Raw genomic sequence first — 19,714 nt, 5'->3', positions numbered from 1 at the left:
TTGCCACTTATCTGTGCTGCCGTACAACATGTGGAGGTAGTTTTCAACACCTGATTCACACATAATAAATTGAGCAGTGGAGGAGCTGTTTAAGGCTGGGAAGCCACCAGGGCAGAAATGCTGCAGGGAAAAACCATGGCATTTTACAGTCACTGAAAGGTGGATGGGATTCTTGCAACTCCCACCCTACCTTGCAGAAATATACGTGCAATACTGTGGGTTTTATTAAATCGCATGTCATTTTTACTTGTATGGAAACCGCTGGCATTACCTTATTGGTATAATGGAAGCAGAAAGTGTGCAGAGGAAACCTCTGCGCACTTTCTGTGAAAACGCATTGGGGAAAAAACGCAATGCATTGCTGCCACGGTTTTTCCTGCAGCCTGCAATTGGGGCTTTAGTGAGGTTTGTGTTCTCTTCAAACAAATGATCCAGGTTGTTGGAGCCCCCACCCCAACTAGATACTTAAGAACTTACCAAACTGTCTCCCCTACAATGCTGAGTGGAATATGCTAGTACTTGCAGGGTTTTTTGTTTAAGCCAGAGGTGGTTCCAATTGGAAAGATCAGTATAAGGGTCCTTTCACATCATGTTTTTACGTGAATTCAACAAATCCATTATTTTAATCAAAAAAACTGATGTTCTCCCCCTCCCCCCTCATGTTTCACCTAATACCATAAGGGGTGGCACATGTGCTGGTGATGGGGAGGCAATCAAAATGGAGGAAACTAGTGTGGTCAACTTACAATCTGAATGCATACAAAAAATGGTTAGAGTAGTTGATAGAAATCGATAAAACTCAACTCTTATTAAGTATATTAAAACCATATATAATATCACTACTAGTGAACATAAAAATATATGAAGCCCTTTCTAATCACAAATCAGCCCAAACATTGTATTGATGCTAAATAGAAAGGGAAATGTCACGGCTTCCTCCACTGTCAGTGCATCACAGTGGTAGGAACAATAGTCAGTTGCTCAGTGTTAAACATTAAATATGGGCAAGGGGGATACCTATAAAAGATTGCCTAACATGCCCCATAGATATACACATGTGATCGGCTACCACACACACACACACACTTCACCTAATACCATTAGTTGTAGCATCGGTGGAGAAGTAAGCCATTAGGGATTGATTGCCTTCCCAGTGGGTGCTACCCCTAAAGACTGTCTCTGGTCCCAGCATTAATGATACTGCTATCTGTAATCCCCATTAGAGAAATGGCTGCTGCTGCCATCCCCTCGACTCCCCTCTCCCACCTCTCGTGTGTCCCTGCTCCCAAATGTCTCCAGCATCACCCCAATCCTATCTTCCCCTCCCCAACCTTTCGCCACTCGCACGTCCCAGCTCTTGAATGAGGTTAGAGAGGGGCGGCACTCTTGAAGATAGGACTGGGATGGCGATGGAAACATTCGGGACCCATGAGAGGTGGGGAAGACGCGGCAGCCGTTTCTTTGAAGGGGTCACAATGGCAGTATCAATCATGCTGGGACCCAGGAAAGGAGGAGGGAATTTGGGCTTACTTTATGGAGAGTTCTGCTAGCTTGTCCTTCTTACAAAACTGTGCATGTTTTCAGAAAGGGGCAGAGTTGTGACTAATCGGGAAGGGTTCCCTCTTCAGGGAATGAACTGACAAAGCCATAACTGTATGGTGGCTGCAAATCGCTTGCATACAGTTACATAATTTTCAATTTACTTTAGTTTTCTAACTTGCAGATCTGCTGTTAAAGGACAGAAAAACGTGGTTAGGGGCATACCGAGACCATAATGGAATTTTTTTTTTTTTTTTTTTTTGGGGGGGGGGGGGGGGGGGGGTGTTTAATATTCGAGCAATGTGTCTGCTGACACACTTTTTAATTTTTTTTTAATGTTTTAATTTTTAAGCTATTTACCTTATAAAAACGGATGTCAGGTGGACCTATATAACGTGATGTGAAGGCAGTGACTGTCTGAAGCTGCGCAAGAGTTGCAGCTAGCTGCGGCAGGCGCTTTTTGGTCTGGATTCTGACGTGGCTTCCCGCATTAAAATCCGGACCAAAAACATGTGAACTAGCCCTTCTTGCTTTATTCCAAAACTGCACCAGGCACTCCCTCTTCCACCCCATTTTGATATCTTCTGAATTGCTTCTGCAAGTGACACAAGTGCTTTCAACTTGTCATGTGTAGAAGCTGTGCAGGTAAAAGCCACTTCAGGAAATTATGGTAAAATGAGCATGGTTATGCCCAGTGGTCATGTCTTACACTGCAAACACAGTACCATTTGGCTTGTGTCAACACAAGTTAATTGACGGGTCATCCACGGTTAAGTATACTTGCCTCTCTGACAGGGAAGATGGAAGATCCTGTGCGTTTGTTAGCCTTACCTTAAAAATTCAGATCTCCTACAAATTTCAGCAGGGTAATGAAGCAGCTAATCTGTATATCTTCATGTGGCCTTTCTAACAGATGAGCTTCCTTGACTTAAGTATGTGGTCCTGGCAGATCTTTACTGTCAGATCCTGTTGATTTTTGGTTAAATGAATCGTACAGCAACTAGTTGTGAAGAATGAAAATAATTGACCTTTTAGAATCGTGGTCATTTTAGACTTGGGCTAACAAATGAAAGTCCTGTTACCAGACTGCTTGGTGTGTATAAGATTGGATTTTTACGTGGCGTAGTTTTGCCACAACCAGAGCCGCCTCAAAATTCACATGTCTTTAAATGCAGTGTTTGATATGGATTTGCAATGAAGTTCAGATTTAGTAGTGAATTTGTCTGTGGTGCACATGTGTGCTTCGCATGAATCCATCCTCAGAGGGCATGCTTTGCATCATCGGTAACTTTAGCCAACTAACCATGGTACCTTTCATAAGTGATTATTGGGTTATTTGGTGTCTGATGAAGCTGCAGTTACCTGGTCTCTAGCCTCAGGCATGAAATGTGATGTGTTCAATGTATGATTAAGGGGGCCTCCACTGTTGGGGATTCCATCCACCTTCCTCCTCACTGCATAACCACAGTGACACTGAATGGCGCAGTGACTGAGCATGTTGCCCTGCTGTTGGGCTCAGTATGTATGGGGCCGATGAATGGTGGAGTGCATTGTGTGACCATTGCATCATTCACTCATCCTTACTGTTGTCATGCAGTGAAAGGAAGCACATTAGCTTGGTGAGCTCCTTCTTAGCTATCAAGGTGTAATAATATACCAACCCTCTTGTGAATAGGCGATAAATGGCTTTCCCATTGAATAACCACTTTCAACTATTCTAATTGAAGAATTGTTTTGTCTGATGAGAAACTTAATATTAGGTTGTGCAACCAAATACTTGTCCCCTATGGATAGGGGATGTCAGATTGCTGGGAGACCCAGTATGCAGACAGTGATCTGTGCACATGTATGTTGCTGCTGGGGCTCCTGGCAGCCCTATAGATGTGGCTGGAGCACTGGTTATGCAAGCGTGCCAATGCTTCATTCACTTGGAATACATTGGGGGTGGACTGCTTTTCTCCCTATTCTTTTGATTTATGGGGGGTGGGGGTAGCTAGTGATAAGATCACCCAGAGATCTGAGGTTTTTGTTTTTGTTTTTTTTTTTCCCCCTGAACCTGTGGATAGAGGATACATTTCTTTGGTTGCACAACCTTTTGTTGTGGTCACCTCTTTAAAATGCAACTGGGATCCATCTACTGCAAATTATTTAGAAAGTCACATCAGTAAAAGTTTGTACACAGGCCTCTACTCTGGGCAAGTGCTTTGGTTAGACTACAGCTCCCAGGCTTCCCTGATGGAGAAAGTAGGTAATACACCCTGTTGTCCCCACTGACACTGCCGTTTTAGTTTTGTAGGAGCCACATGTGTTATACAGTTGTTGGCTTACCTCACACTCTACTTTATTGTCGTACAATCTTTGTTCCATGCACAGGGTTTTCATAAGGCAAGGGGCCACAAATGGCAAACGTTCTGCAGAGAATTCCTAACACAAATATGGCAGTAATGTTCAAACAGCTTTCAAGAAAATAAGAACCCGCAACTTACAGAGCACATTACATTGATAAAACACATTTATGTATGTCACTTTTGTAGATTTGGAGAAAAGCACTTTGAAGCCTATGCAAAAGAGACAATTGGTGCACTGGGGTGTCAGCCGTTGGATCACTGTAGGAGGTGCTAAGGGTCTGAGTGGCAAGAGCAGTCGTGCCAGCCCCGATCCACCTACTGCTTCATTTACATAGAACTTTAAAGCTGATTTTCTCCAAATCTATAAAAAGGACTTGCATAACAAAGCAATGTTTATCACTACTCTAATCTATTCTGTAACATGATAGCTGAGGATGGTGATGGACTCTGTCACAGCATGTGGCTGGTGTCTTGTCTACTATGCTGCTGCCATCCTTAGCAGAGGGTTGGCTGCCAAAAAGTTCATGGTGGCCAACCTGCTGCGACTGCCTGTGTAGCTCCAGTCTAAAGATGCTCTGTGTGCATGGCAGCCTTGCACAGACTACATTCTGTGTTGTAGGCATTATATATTGTATTGCTTTCTGCTTCCTGATGTTTAACATGTATGCCTGGCACATGTCAGAGTAGAAGTTTCTAAGTAAGACATGATTGATGTGTGCTCTAGAAATGTACGTCTTATACCAGGTGCATGAAATACTGGCAGCAAAGTTATGTGGAAAATCTACAAATGTTCTTTTTTTATTTTTTCCATGGCGGATTGGGTCTGGAATGAGCATCTACCTGTCTTGCATGACATTTTTTTAATCTGAGAACTTCTTTTCAAGAATTTGTAACTGTGTATTCTTTGTCTTGCAGTTATACTGCATCCATCCATAACAAAATGATTTTCCATTTATTGCTGTCCATCGTAGCCTAGACGTCTAATATGTGTTCACCTCCTAGGGCTGGCATCTTGCAATGAGCTTTTTCTCATTTACAGCCACACTGGAATTGATAAGGTTGTCTTGTTTGATTTTGTTATATGCAGCATTGTAAAATTAAGTTGAAACAGGAGTAGAAATATGGCAAGCACCTGGAAAGAATTTGTTGAATTTTCCATGCCGTCTTCTCCCCCTACTGCATACGTTAGTGCCAACCTGGGCAATGCATCTCCAGTCGGACTGACTTTATCACCTTATGGCCGCTCAGTAAGTTATTCCACCATACCAGTTCTAATGATTAACCGCCTGCTCTAGACCATATAGAGTTGGGACACATGCTTTAAAACAATGGCTTTTTTATTCCCCCCCATTACTTCATTTATCTCATTATTATATAGATTTTTCTTTTTTGCCTTCTCCTTGTGTTGAGTTCACCTGATCTTATATTCCCACTCACCTTTTGTGCAAATCGGTTACTACTAATTTTAGTTTCTTCATCTCTATTTTTTTTTTTAATCCCATCACTTTCATCTATTTAAATAGCTGGTTTTTTTGTCTCCCCCCCCCCCCCCCCCCCAGGTTGTAAGACGTTACCACAATATGCTATTCAAAATATACAAAGTTTTTATTTTACTTTTTAACAAAAATCAATTCATGGCTTCCTACGTACAATGAAAATTCTACAGAAAATCCTGACTGCTGGCCGGGGCTGTGGTGTTGGTAGACCAAACAACCAACTCTGACTCCTATTTCTCTCCCAACTCCTCCGTAAATTGTTCACAACCATGGTCTGAACCAGTAAATATTGATGCATTGAAAGATTATCTAGTATAACTATAAAAATAATCACTTTGAGGCTTGAGTCTCTAAATCCCCAACCCCCTCTACCGACTCCACAGCCCTGCTGCTGTTGGATTATATGTGCTATACAAGGGCAATCTTCGATTCTACCCCCCCCCCCCCTTTTTTAGGAACTTTTCCCATTTACCTCCACTGTTATTGGGGTAGAATGCAAACTATGGACACCAGCTGCCCTGCTGAATACAGTGCAGTCTGCATTTGTCATGGTGTCTGGTCATCTTACTGGATAAAATGCTGCATTGTTTTTGCCTGAGGGTTCCCTCCCCCAAGCAGAATCTGCAGCACAGGTCTCTGATGTAAACCCTGCCTAATGTCATAAGGTCACTTGAAAATACACACCATGCAGTTTTTGTCTTAACAATATAACAAATTGTAACTTGGGCCCAGTTCACACCTGCGTTTAGGTTTCCCTTCGGGGAGTCGTTCCATTCCGCCCCCCCATCTGGAAGCCTATCTGCTTAAAAAAAGTTACCTTAGGAAACCGGTGGTACTATAGATAATGGAGTCCATGTGGTTTCTGCTCGGTTTGCGGTTCTGCAGAGAAAAACGTGCTGCTTCCAGGACTTCTCTCACCACATTTCATGCAAATAGGGGAACAGAATATCCCAAACGCAGATGTGAATCGGGCCTTACTAGTGGTTTTGTTCATTGCTGTAAAGGCCTCCCAACTGAATCTCTGCAGACTGGGTTTGCGTGTCGTACATGTGAGAGCAAGTTGTACTCTATGTAGGCTCACTAGTGATAACACACACAGGTTTGTTAAAATTGCTCAGCAACTGATGGTTGCAGCACCCTACATTCATTTTGCATGTTATGTTTTATACACTACCTTTCTTGTCTTCAGCAGGAAAATTCCCAGTACATATGCTGAATGCAGTTAGTCCCTTGCTAAAGTGACAGAGCCTTGAACAGTGGAGAACTTTATTTTATTGAGGTCACTATATTGTTTTGACTCGTGGTCAAATGTGACCCCACCGTATTTCTCTACTAGTCTAGTTGTGTATCCTACACCATAGGAATAATATCTGACGTGGAAGGTTGTCTTATTGACCACCTACCTTACAAAACTTAGTATGTGATGCATCAATGACTAATCTGAATGCTCATTGTACCACAATGCTTAAAGTGGCCACCTTCAGACCATTACTGAGACGAAAGTTGTGTAATAAAGTTGCACAATTTTCCAATATACTTTCTATCGAATTCTCCGTTTTCTAGATCTTTGCTTGCTGTCAGTCATTCTTAGGCTGAGTTCACACTTTAGTTTTTTCCGTCAGGAATCTGCTTTAAAATCAGCCTCCAAAAAAGCCTTCCAATAGAGCTGGATGCTATCCAGCCAGGATTGTAGACATTGGAATAACCAAAATTCAGTGGCACGTGAAAAGGATAGTGTCCAAAAGTTGTCCAGTGATCGATGTAAAGTGTTCAATTACTCGAAACAAGAATTTTCATTCTGGCCCCTAAACCTAATTATGGACTAATGCTTACCCATTCTGTAGGGGGTTTCTCTACAGCACTCTCACCTCATTTTACATGGTAAACAGGATTATACTAGAGTAACTCCTAGAAACCAACCCATTGACTCATCAGTGAATCCACTACTGGTAATAGATGCCACAGCTCTTCTTCTTGTCCTCCCTGTGAAGATCATGTCTCGAAAACTTTCCAATAGACCTCAGTGACTCAGCTCCTGTCTAATGCTTGACTGCATAGTCATGACCATTGGCAGCAAATGACTAAATGCTGTTAAAAAAGCAGAGGAGAAGCTTGGGCAAAATAAGTAAAAACTGAAGAATAGTTAATATTTCACAATCTGGTTTTAATAATTTAAACTCAACAAAATTGCTATACATTCCTTTTAGACTGGTACAATGTCTTGGCTTTGGCTTTCTATGTGGGGCTGTAAGTTAAAGAACATTAAGCACAGGTGGAGGTGGTTGTACATATACATTACTACTGTCACACTGCAGACTTGGGTTGACTGGATAAGTGCTGTTTGCATGAGAACATGCTGTGTGGTTACAACCTGTTCTTAGTCCATATGTTTCCCAGTGGTATGATGCTTTCTGTTCATGCTAATGTTGTGGTTTGTCAGGTTCTCTCTAGTGGTACACCATGTAGTACACTATACTATGATGGTTGCTGTGGATCCTATAAAATGAATACTGTGATAATAGGGGTTGCCTTATTTGGCTCAAATGTTACCTTTTCTGCCTGTGTTTTAGCATCTACTTTGTGAAGCTGAGCACAATTACATCTGTTGGATAATGGTTATGAATATTTATAAATTCTTATGAATGTTTTCACTTGTTTTTGGTGAATGAGAACCTTGTACATAGTTTGTTACAGTATGGGTCTGTAGTCAAGGCTGTTGACATACTGAATGATGAATAGACTGGATATAGTTTGAACCTTTTTGCTTCCGCTTTCCCCAGTGTTTGTCAGTTTAGTATTGCCTACAGCTCTGTGTGACTGTACAGGGCCAGGTCGCATGGCTACTCAATGTGGTTTTCAAACCTGACTACTTATATACCCGTATGTTCCACCTGTAAGAGTGTCTACATTCAGCTCATCTTGCAGACCTGCTGTACAATATGTAATGGCATACGAAATGTTATAACTATTTAGGGCTTAATTTTGCTTTCATGGTGACTCTCCTCAGGGTCAGTGGCTTTCCAAGATGGATTTGGCTTCGACCTGCACTGCAGACATTAAAAACGATTGTACACATATACAAGCAGCAAAACCTCCTCCTCCTGCTGCTGAGAACTTTCATTACTTGCAAAGTAGAGGACACAGCCACTGCCTTTGGTTTGCTTACAAGCGTTATCCATAGGTTTCACTGTGCGAGCTAAAGTAAGCCCTAAAATGTGTGGCATTTCTGATATGTGAGCAGAAGGCAAACCTAAACTTTCTTTACCTGGAGATATTCTCTAAGAAGCATTTCTGTTAGGCTAGGGCATGATGTGGCAACCAAGATATAGCAAAGAATCCAGTCCACTGATTGATTTATGGGTTGTGATATTGATTGTTTAGGGTCACTGAGTCTGAAAAATCATGTGGCCATTGACAATGAACAGTCTTAGTAAACTGGCAGCTTGTGTGGCCGTCTGGGGTTTGCCTAGGTCTGTGGCTACCACACCTGACCTTATCCTTTAGGAAACCGTTTTGTCCATCACAGAAGCAATATATAAGTTAGCAAATAAAGTACTATTTGTACAGGCATGCAGATTACTGAGAACGTAGGCTTGAAATACTGGCCGTAGTAAAATTCATACCATTCCCTAAAAAAAGCCTAGCAGTAGAGAATCTTGATAAAGTTCCTGATATTTTAACAAACTTTTTTATTTTTTCTTAAATTGTTTTTGGCCCCTGTCTGCTTGACATTTGGTAAACTAGCCCATCTTCTGACTCATGTTTAATTGTTTGTCCCAGTTATATGTGATGGAGAAGCTCTTTACTGTATCAGAGTCCCTTACACCATCTACTGCACTCCCTATAAGTCCTGCCACGACCTCATGTGGGTCTAAAAAGCAGAAGAGGACTCCTTTGTATCAAAGATCTGTAAGTCAGGGAGTGTTTTGCCCCCAGCACGAGCATTTGCTAGCACAAGGTCTTTGCTCTGGTTTTATTAATCCACTAACTATAGTATGCGGGCATCAGAAAACCTAAAAAATGTTGTGCCAATTTTGGGTATCTTGTGTGACCTCTTGTCGGTTTATAAAGACTTGATATTGTTGCATGTGTGGCTTTTGTGCCTATACCAATATCTTTTTTTTTTATTTATTTTTTTTGGCAAGTTTTGTCCTTCTGTCTGACCAATTTTAATCCGTGTTGTGAAGGCCACTTTACTTTGGGCCCACTGGAAAATAAATGCTTTTCAATAAATGCTCTATTCTAAAGTTTAGCTCAAAACCCTGTCTTTACTGCAACCCCTCATTCACATCATGTTTCCATGTTTGTTTTAATGTTTCCTTTTAATTTCTGCATTTATTTGTTGTCTTTTTGATTTATAAGCATATTCACTACTTAAGTTGTTACATTTTGGTATATTCATGTTTGAATAGGCATTTAAATTAATGATGTCGTATTTTTTATTAGATGAGCTTTGACCCAAACCTCCTTCACAACAATGGACACAATGGGTACCCCAATGGTACTTCAGCACTGCGTGAAACAGGCGTTATTGAGAAACTTCTGACCTCTTATGGATTTATACAGTGTTCTGAACGTCAAGCTAGGTTATTTTTCCATTGCTCACAATACAATGGGAACTTACAAGAGCTGAAAGTAGGAGGTAACTATTAAATCTTATTTTCTCCCGATTGATGAACTCCAAGTCAGTGTACCCATTATAGTAAATGAGCATCATGTAGGTCTTTTCTTCTATAGTCCCAGCTGTGTAGAGCAAGTGGGCAAAATTGAGCCATGGCTGATGTACTCGGCATAACGATGTATTACATACTCATTTACAAATACGTTTTCCAGGCAATTTATATATTTATTTTTTAATCTGAGCTATTAACCCTTTCCCGACATCCGCCGTATGCTGGGTGTATAACTATGGTGACCAGCCGGGAGGCCGCCATAGCTGCCGGGTGTCCACTGCTTTACGCAGTAGACAACCGGCGCTAATGTCTCCCATCGGTCCCCGGCCCGATCGGAGGCATTAACTCTTCCAGCGCCATTTTCCCGGCGGCGTGTGTGTGCTGCCATTTTCCTGGTGATCACAGCACCCTGAGTAAGCTCCGGGGCAGGCGTCACGTTACTATGACAGCCAGGAGCCTTGTGAAGGCTCCCTGGCTTGTGATTATATTGCTGCTATAGCAGGCTATGCTACATAGCCTGCTATAGAAGTGCTGATACTTTGCAACACATTAGCATTGTAATGCATTGTATTAGTGATCAGACCCCCTGGGATTCAAGACCCCTAGGGGGTCTAATAAGTCCAAAAAAAATTTCAAAATATATAAAATATTAAATTCAAATCATCCCAGTACATTATACAGAATAATTTAATAGTGGCATCATGAAGAAAAATTTGTCCTACAAAGATTAAGACCTCATATGGCTCTGGGATCAGAGAAATAATAATAAAAAAAAGTTATGGGGTTTAGAAGGAGGGCAGTCAAAAACGAAAATCAAAAAAATGCCATCGGTGGGAAGGCATGCGCCTATATACCTTTAGCCATGTTTTGTGCGATTTCCGGGTGTGTCCCCCCCCCCCCCTCCTTCCTCTCTCCTTGGACCGTCCCACGCATATGGGTTACTGTACATTTTTGATTATTTAGAAAGCAGGAGAGGGGAGGGTGCGCTTACATTAGCGTAGGAAATTCTAGTTATCCGTATGCAGTTAACTAGATTCTGAAGTCTTTTCTTTGCTGCTAAGCAGTTTCCATGGCCTGGCAAAGAAAAATTATTTGAAAATTGCTCTTCAGATGTTGTACATCTTGTCAGAAAAACTTGATACAATTCTATTTTGAGACTTTTATGGAAGTGGCTGCATGAAACTAAATTTTTGTGTTTTTGTAGATGATGTTGAATTTGAAGTGTCATCAGACCGACGTACTGGTAAACCAATAGCCGTTAAATTGGTCAAGATTAAAACAGAAATTATGCCAGAAGAGAGAATCAATGGACAGGTGCGTGTATAACTGACAGTGCAATTTTGTGGTCTGTGTCCAGATTATCCATATCTATTGGGTGCAATGGGCTGCAGATCTATGGGAGGCCAAAATCTGTGTGCTGAAAATTTGGTGTATAATGTAAGCATTTTTCATGTGTTTCTTTCCCTTGTGTCTCAACAGGTCGTCTGTGCTGTGCCTCATAATTTGGAAAGCAAGTCCCCAGCTGCTCCAGGCCAGAGCCCCTCAGGGAGTGTGTGCTATGAACGTAATGGAGTAAGTCCTATGGCCTTATTGATAAACCTAATGTTATCTTAAGGCACGTTGTACAGCCAAGCATTTGTGGTGAGCTACCTTCATTGCTCTGCCACAATCAACAAGAAATCCACACTTCATGGATATATTTTTTTTGTGTGTGTTTAAGGCGGGTAGGGTTGCAATGCTGCTATTAAGTTTTGTGACTAGTGAAGATGACACAATGCTGATCCTTGGCCGTGCAGTGTGTTGCTGCCTTTACGTAGCCATAGTTTGACTATATAGCGCAACATGTTATCACTATCAATTTCTTTTAAAGCATACTTCCAATTGAACAAATTGCCATAGATCAATAGTGCAGGTGGGGGGGACAAACAAAAAAACTTACATATATCTTAGTTGTAGCACGTTTATCAAACTGAGGAAAGTGGTTAACATTTGGGAAGAAGGCAAGAGACTGTGCAGAGTGGAAATTTTTTTGTGAGATTGACAGTCTCCTTTTTTAGATGTGGGTTCTATTATTGATACTAAGTGAAATGACACCGTTTTTGGTATTAACTTGAACTTATGAGAAGCTGTCTTTATAATTGGAGGTGCGCATTAAAACAAGGAAAATCATTTGATCAACATCAAAGATTAAAACGAAAATGAAGGCAAAGAAATGTACATTCAGTAGCCAGTGCCAGCCATGGCAACTGAGCAAACCTGGCATGAGCATGTATCCTAACTGTCTTGCTTGGCAGTTGTAGTTTTTCTTATGTCTTAGAGGGCCACCAAATTAGCACGAAACAGGTCGGTACTGCACACCCATGTATCGCTACATATGCTGAAAAGGTAGAAAAATGAAGTGTCTTTAATGCAGTTACACTGTAATTGGTCACTTATCTTGTTTGGATGCCTATGTAAGGGTTGAATATTAACCCTTTCCCTCTTACAGGAAGTGTTTTATCTAACCTATACCCCAGAAGATGTGGATGGTAATGTTCAGCTTGAGACTGGAGACAAAATTAATTTTATTATTGAAACTAACAAACAGTAAGTGTTACCCTTTGTAAAAATGCAAATAAGTATTTTCTTGTTCTGTGTGGTGGTTGGGTGCTCTTCTTAAAGGGGCATAGGCCTATTTTTTCAATGAATACCTTTTATAGGCTAACTCCCCATGTAGTGTGCCGCAGAAGAAAGCGCTGTGGGAGAAACCATGGCGGCAACGCATAGCAGTTTTTCCCACAGCACTTTTCCCAAAGTCCGCACAGGTGTCTTCTGAAGACTTTCTATTTCAATCATGCTTAAAGGGAAACTGCTGGTGTTTCCATAGTTACAATTGACATGATGCGATGGTTTTGGAAATCGCAGTGTCTGCTTCTTCAAGGTGTGGATGGAATTTGCTAGTTATCTCATCAACCTTGCAGGGACTGTAAAATGACGCAGTTCTTGCTGCAGTGTTTATGCCAAGTGGGGCCCCAGCCTTGAACGGGCTTCTAGATCCCATCCCAATTTTAGGAAACCCTTTGGCATGGAGCCTTAATTCAGTTTGGCTTCTAGCAGGCACTGACTTCATGAGCAAAGATCCTCATTTTACTTTAGATTGTTTTCCACTGATCGAAAAAAGCTCATCTATTTTTCTGACAAGAATAAATATCAATAATACTAGTGTATAGCTGATGCTAGGTTCACACTAGCGCCCGGAGTCCGTTCTCAGCTTTCCGTCTTCTGCATGCAGAAGACAGAAAGCTGTCAGACCGGGTCCGGCGGACACAGAGTACTGCATGTCCGACTCTGTGTCCGGTTTTTAGGGAAAAAAAAAAAAAAAAACGGTTTCGCGGCAGAGAGCATAAAATGCTCACCGGCGCTCACGGCCGGACGTCTTTCAAACTCATTCAAATGAATGGGTTTGAAAGAGTCCTGCAGGTTTCGGTCTCCTGCTCAGTTTTGTGCCGGAAATGGAAACCTGCAGAACAGAGACCGGGCACAGATGTGAACGAGCCCTAAAACCTAATGTGTGGATTTTGTTTTGGCTTTTTTTGTGTTCTTGTTTTGATGCCCATTTTCTTTTGGATTTAGCACTGGTGCGGTAAGTGCTCGTAACATCATGCTGCTTATGAAAAGGAAGCAAATGCGTTGTCAGGGTGTGGTCTGTGCCATGAAGGTAAGTTGAATTGCTTTTATATAAAGGAGTTTATTAGCAGTCTTGACATCCTCTCTATCCAATTCCCCCTTGAACAACCTCCACCTCCTTCACCAAACCCCACCTCTACTTCAAAACTGGTGACAGCTGTAAGGGCAGGGAAATCTACCGGTGTATGGTCATGCATTAGAACAAGAAATGCATGTTTAATGTTCCTGCTGCTGAAATTGCAAGTCTCCATGGGCAAGTTTGTGTTTAACACATTAGTTAAATGGAGATTTAATCTATTCCTGAATTTCTGAATGTTCCCCAGACCTTACTGTATTCTGAGTGATTGTCTTGGTGTCAAGTTGATAGATTTCTCGAGCAGTTGCTCACTAGAGGTGAGGACCTGGGATGCATTCTATAGTCTGCTGCCCTGCACAAGAGACTGACTCCTTAGGTACTTGCAGTCTCCGTTCCAGGAGCATAAAACAATGCGCTAACAATACTTTTACAAATGAATTTATAGATCTGTCAGCGGCATTGAGGTGTTAATACTGCTGACAAGACTCCCTTAAAAATAAAAATCTGAAATTGTATGTATTGTGTATTTTTACATATACACTTCTTTGCTCTTTGCAGGAAGCCTTTGGGTTCATTGAAAGGGGGGATGTTGTAAAGGAGATATTCTTTCACTACAGTGAATTTAAGGGAGACCTTGAAGCCTTACAACCTGGAGATGATGTGGAGTTCACAATAAAGGATCGAAATGTATGTGGTAGAAACTTTTGACTTTCAGGTTTAAAAAAAAATAAAAAAAAAATACATTTTTTTAAAAATTATTTTGATTTATGTTTCCATAAACAGTCACTTGAACTGGGCTTTGCTTTGCAGGGTAAAGAGGTTGCAACTGATGTGAGGCTCCTAGCTCCAGGAACTGTTATTTTTGAAGATATCAGCATAGAACACTTTGAAGGAGTGGTTACCAAAGTAATCCCTAAAGTACCTAATAAAAACCAGGTAAGGGTATGAATAATGACTAATTTTTCTGTCCTTCTTCTTCAAGTGAAAAGTAAAAAAAACTATGTAACTTTTCCAGAATGATCCTTTACCCGGACGTATAAAAGTCGATTTTGTGATCCCTAAAGAGCTTCCTTTTGGAGATAAAGATACAAAATCCAAGGTGACCCTTTTAGAAGGCGATCATGTGCGCTTCAACATTTCAACGGATCGTCGGGACAAATTGGAACGTGCCACAAATATTGAGGTTCTTCCAGATACCTTCGAGTTTACAGATGAGTCAAGAGAAATGGTTGGTATTGCTTATGACTAAACTTTATGTACTTTTAAAATTTTGCATGTAGCTTTTATTACTTAAAAATTTAAGTATCCAACTTTATTTGTGGGATTTTTACAGCTATAGCTTCTCTGCAGACTTTGTGTGTGTATGGCAATCTGTCAAAGTTCATGATTACCTACCAAATTTATTGGTAATTAAAGAGAATCTACCACCTTTGCCCAGGCGTATTCAACTTACCACCATGTAATGTAGATGTTGGAGAAAAACAACTTTGAAGGCTTATGAAAATAAGGCAGGCCATCGGCTCCCTGGAGCACTGTCTTTGCTGCTCAGACCCCTTGCTCCTGCTTGAGCCAACACTTGCAGTGAGAGTTGGTCCTCCTGCTTTCACCCAACCTACTTGAGCATCAAGAGCAATGCTCCCCGGCCTGAAGGCCCGCCCTCAGTGCACAAACTGCCTCATTTGGAGAAAAATTACTTTGAGTGATATGTAAAAGTGACCTGCATAGCAAAGGTAAGTTTATCACTGTAAATCAGTGGTGACCGTTGAATATGCTGTGGGGAGGTGGATGTGACTGCAGAATCTAAAGTACTTTCTGCTGCCTTGGGAACTGTAGACACAACAAGACTTACAACATTTTAGATGCTTTGAAGCAATAAAAACTTCTGTAAAGATGGCCCCTTGAACCAATCTTTCCTGTGGTAGTGCCATTGTTTTAGCAATTCAGACAACCTAGGGACAAGGCCATGCAGACTATAAGGCTAAAGAGATTGAGAATCTGGTGACTTGCATTGATACAGCCGTTTCCCTTTCACAGGGTGTGATTGCGGCAATGAGGGATGGGTTTGGTTTTATAAAATGCGTTGATCGGGATGCCAGAATGTTCTTTCACTTCAGTGAAGTCCTGGATGGAAACCAGCTTCATATTTCAGATGAAGTGGAGTTTACTGTTGTCCCTGTAAGTAGTGTTTTCCCCCACTCGCGGGTTTTCATCCTCCTGTGTCCTGCACCTAAATAGACTTCATTAATTTATTGTTTTGTGGTTTCCGAACCTGTGATCAATATGCATGTTGCTAGTGTTTGAAGGTGTACAAACTGCAGAGCTTTGTGTGTTAGAACTTGATACTTGTTTTAGAGTAAATGGTACTAGCCCTAAACCGTAACCCTGTTTGTTACAGGACATGCTCTCTGCTCAGAGAAATCATGCTATCAGAATTAAAAGGCTCCCCAAAGGAACAGTTTCATTCCACACTCAGTCTGATCATCGTTTTGTTGGCATTGTGGATAAAGAAGCCACTGCTGCCCCCAAGTCAAGCAGTCCTAACAAAGGAAAGGAAAAGGTAACGTTTCATCCCCCTGTCCGATGTTCAATAGTGAAGTGTGGATGGAAAGTAAAAAGCATTTTGTACTGTGTTCATATTTATGGCCTTTTGTGTGTTAGTCAGTAAGAGTCATGTGCTCTAACATTATGGCCAAGGTTTCCCTCAAACCTTCAGGAAAAAACTGTAAACTCCTAATGTGAGCACCTATGAAATCCAGGATTTTTACCGTTAGAATTTAAAAGTAATTTTTTTATTTTTTTGTTTTAATTTAGAAAAAAGAGAAGGTAAGTTTTATTAGCATGGTGTGATGTGTTCTTGAAGAGTATAGCCTAAACTACCTTTTTTGTATGTAACAAGCTGCCTTTAACCCTTTCCCCAACATCTGCCGTACTAGTACAGCGGATGCCAGGTGTTTTAACTATGGCAGCCTCGAAAAAAAAAAAAAAAATGCAGTCGGTGGGAAGGGGTTAAATCTTAATGGATATTGGTCTAGTAATTGGACTTGATCCTTTTTTTTGCCTGCTTTCATATTTATTAGTTCTAATTGTCAGATTGTTAATCTTTTAATGAAGTGTTTTTTAAATTGCCGTGCTTTATTTTGTAACATTTAAAAGAGAACCTGTCGTGATAAACTGGCCCCACCATGTGCAAGGTCAAGTAATGACCTTCCTGTTGTTGGCCTTCTATAACCTTTGTTGCAGCAGATGATTGAAAGCCTAAAAAGTCATAGGGAAATTAAGCTAGTTAGTCTCGGTGGGCAGGGGCAGCTTTAGCCTAGTCCCTTTACTGATCTCATCCCCTGGATGTGATATCTGAGTGAGAGAGGGGGGGGTCAGTCATACTCAGGAGGCGTCCTTAGCAAGGGCACAACTAAAATAGTCCCATGGTGACGGACTTTGTGAAATATTGCTGACCTTCCCATGAATATAATATCTATATTTGTAGATAATTAAAAGTTAAGCATTTTTGCAAATATAAGTAGTTAAAAACTACAGAGTTTTAAAGATTTTCTCTTAACTTTTAGTGAGTCTGTTGTCTTGACCAGTTGCCTTGACACAACTTCTGAAACTTTCTGTGGTCTGGGACTTGTCAGGATTTTCTTATTGCACCTGGGTTATGAGGCAGAGACACTACATGTATCAGAAGATATCCCGGCTACAATAAGGAAATCATGGCTGATTTTCTGACTTTAGAAAAGTCTTGGATTTATGGTCGTATCAACTGGCAACCGATCAACAGAATGTGACCACTAGATATTTAGAGAAAATCTTTTAAAACTGCAAAATATTTAATTACTTATAACATTTTTTTAATTATCTTCAAATTTAAAAATAACTGTTTGTGGGAATACCCCTTTAAGTGGTGTTCCCTTAGGAGATGCTTACAGTGAATCCTCTTAATATACTAACTCCTACACATGGGCATGAACATTCCAGAATACTGGACCACAGTCATTGCCTGAATTTATTGTTCTCTGGGACAAATTCTGCCAGGAAAATATGTTCTGGAAAATCCAGCCCACATGGTAGTACAAATAGACTTGCAGTGTGTGTTTTCAGGTACAGGATGTTAATTTAAGGGTTTTTGGGTCCAGATGAATAGGCCTAATCAACAGGGAGATGATACGCTGCAAAATCTACCCGCAGCAGGTGAAGAGCTATCGGTGGGGGTGTTGTGTTCGTCATTGCTAGGCAGTAAGAAACACCCCTCACAGTCTGTCTGTAGCGCTGTACTGTCAGGAGGGGCTTTGTTCCAAGTTAGACTGTCAGGAACACCCTTCTGACAGTGAAGAGCTATCGGAAAATGCACCGATGGTTCTTCACCCGGGGCACATAATGGATAAACTGACTGCTGAATTTCTAGTAGTATATAAAGCCACGTATGCCAAAGGACATGAAATGTCCTCTTTAAATAGTGCAGCTGGCACAAAAACTACCTGCGCTTGTTACTCAGGGATGGTGGTTGGCTAGAGAAAAAATTCCAACTACGCTGAAATCATTGGTGTGTCCCCCTATTAAGATATATGCTAAGCACTTCATTTAATAGAGGTGATGAAGGGTCCTCTTTTACTAGCATGCATTATTTTTTGCATGGAAGCCTTTCAGTTGTTCCCTACTAATATCTCAAAGTAATCATCAAACTAAATTTTATATATAAATTTTTTTTTTATTTGTATCTTGAGATTTTCCCTAACCATCCAAGTGGGGAGTGTTTTATCTTAATTGGTTGCTAGTGAGTATGACTAAGAATGCAGGAAATTTCTGTGGTCTGGCAGAAAGATTTCCTTATCCTTCACATACAGTGGGGCAAAAAAGTATTTAGTCAGTGACCAATAGTGCAAGTTCCACCACTTAAAAAGATGAGGCGTCTGTAATTTACATCATAGGTAGACCTCAACTATGAGAGACAAAATGAGAAAACAAATCCAGAAAATCACATTGTCAGATTTGGAAAGAATTTATTTGCAAATTATGGTGGAAAATAAGTATTTGGTCAGTAACAAAATTTCATCTCAATACTTTGTTATATATCCTTTGTTGGCAATGACAGAGGTCAAACGTTTTCTGTAAGTCTTCACAAGGTTGGCACACACTGTTGTTGATATGTTGGCCCATTCCTCCATGCAGATCTCCTCTAGAGCAGTGATGTTTTGGGGCTGTCGCTTGGCAACACGGACTTTCAACTCCTCCAAAGGTTTTCTATAGGGTTGAGATCTTGAGACTGGCTAGGCCACTCCAGGACCTTGAAATGCTTCTTACAAAGCCACTCCTTCGTTGCCCTGGCGGTGTGCTTTGGATCATTGTCGTGTTGAAAGACCCAGCCACGTTTCATCTTCAATGCCCTTGCTGATGGAAGGAGGTTTGCACTCAAAATCTCACGATACATGGCCCATTCATTCTTTCATGTACCCGGATCAGTCGTCCTGGCCCCTTTGCAGAGAAACAGCCCCAAAGCATGATGTTTCCACCCCCATGCTTTACAGTAGGTATGGTGTTTGATGGATGCAACTCGGTATTCTTTTTCCTCCAAACACGAAAAGTTGTGTTTCTACCAAACAGTTCCAGTTTGGTTTCATCAGACCATAGGACATTCTCCCAATACTCTTCTGGATCATCCAAATGCTCTCTAGCAAACTTCAGACTGGCCCGGACATGTACTGGCTTAAGCAGTGGGACACGTCTGGCACTGCAGGATCTGAGTCCCTGGCGGCGTAGTGTGTTACTGATGGTAGGCTTTGTTACATTGGTCCCAGCTCTCTGCAGTTCATTCACTATGTCCCCCCGCGTGGTTCTGAGATTTTTGCTCACCGTTCTTGTGATCATTTTGACCCCACGGGGTGAGATTTTGCGTGGAGCCCCAGAGCGAGGGAGATTATC

The 19,714-nt window shown here is 41.2% G+C and overlaps 1 protein-coding gene across 5 annotated transcripts in view; it reads left to right on the top strand.

The window, feature by feature from the left end:
- The window catches only part of CSDE1 (cold shock domain containing E1), a 41,645-nt gene that overhangs the window by 9,597 nt on the left and 12,334 nt on the right, over positions 1 to 19,714 (top strand). Inside the window, exons 1-12 of one of the 5 annotated variants that reach the window (XM_075264133.1) lie at positions 4,988 to 5,134; positions 9,164 to 9,292; positions 9,830 to 10,025; positions 11,261 to 11,370; positions 11,536 to 11,628; positions 12,545 to 12,642; positions 13,669 to 13,753; positions 14,357 to 14,485; positions 14,609 to 14,734; positions 14,814 to 15,026; positions 15,833 to 15,973; positions 16,194 to 16,355. In XM_075264133.1, the coding sequence (XP_075120234.1) occupies positions 5,009 to 5,134; positions 9,164 to 9,292; positions 9,830 to 10,025; positions 11,261 to 11,370; positions 11,536 to 11,628; positions 12,545 to 12,642; positions 13,669 to 13,753; positions 14,357 to 14,485; positions 14,609 to 14,734; positions 14,814 to 15,026; positions 15,833 to 15,973; positions 16,194 to 16,355 (1,608 nt within the window). In that variant the 5' untranslated portion in view covers positions 4,988 to 5,008. Of the gene's footprint in view, positions 1 to 4,977; positions 5,135 to 9,163; positions 9,293 to 9,829; positions 10,026 to 11,260; positions 11,371 to 11,535; positions 11,629 to 12,544; positions 12,643 to 13,668; positions 13,754 to 14,356; positions 14,486 to 14,608; positions 14,735 to 14,813; positions 15,027 to 15,832; positions 15,974 to 16,193; positions 16,356 to 19,714 lie in introns of those variants that run through there. The other 4 variants (XM_075264135.1, XM_075264134.1, XM_075264136.1 and 1 more) reach the window with 4 other exon arrangements.

Source organism: Leptodactylus fuscus, chromosome 2 (assembly GCF_031893055.1).
Source record: "Leptodactylus fuscus isolate aLepFus1 chromosome 2, aLepFus1.hap2, whole genome shotgun sequence".
NCBI lineage: Eukaryota > Metazoa > Chordata > Amphibia > Anura > Leptodactylidae > Leptodactylus > Leptodactylus fuscus.
Note: the sequence above shows the minus strand (reverse complement) of the source record. Positions and strands in the feature narration are given on the sequence as shown.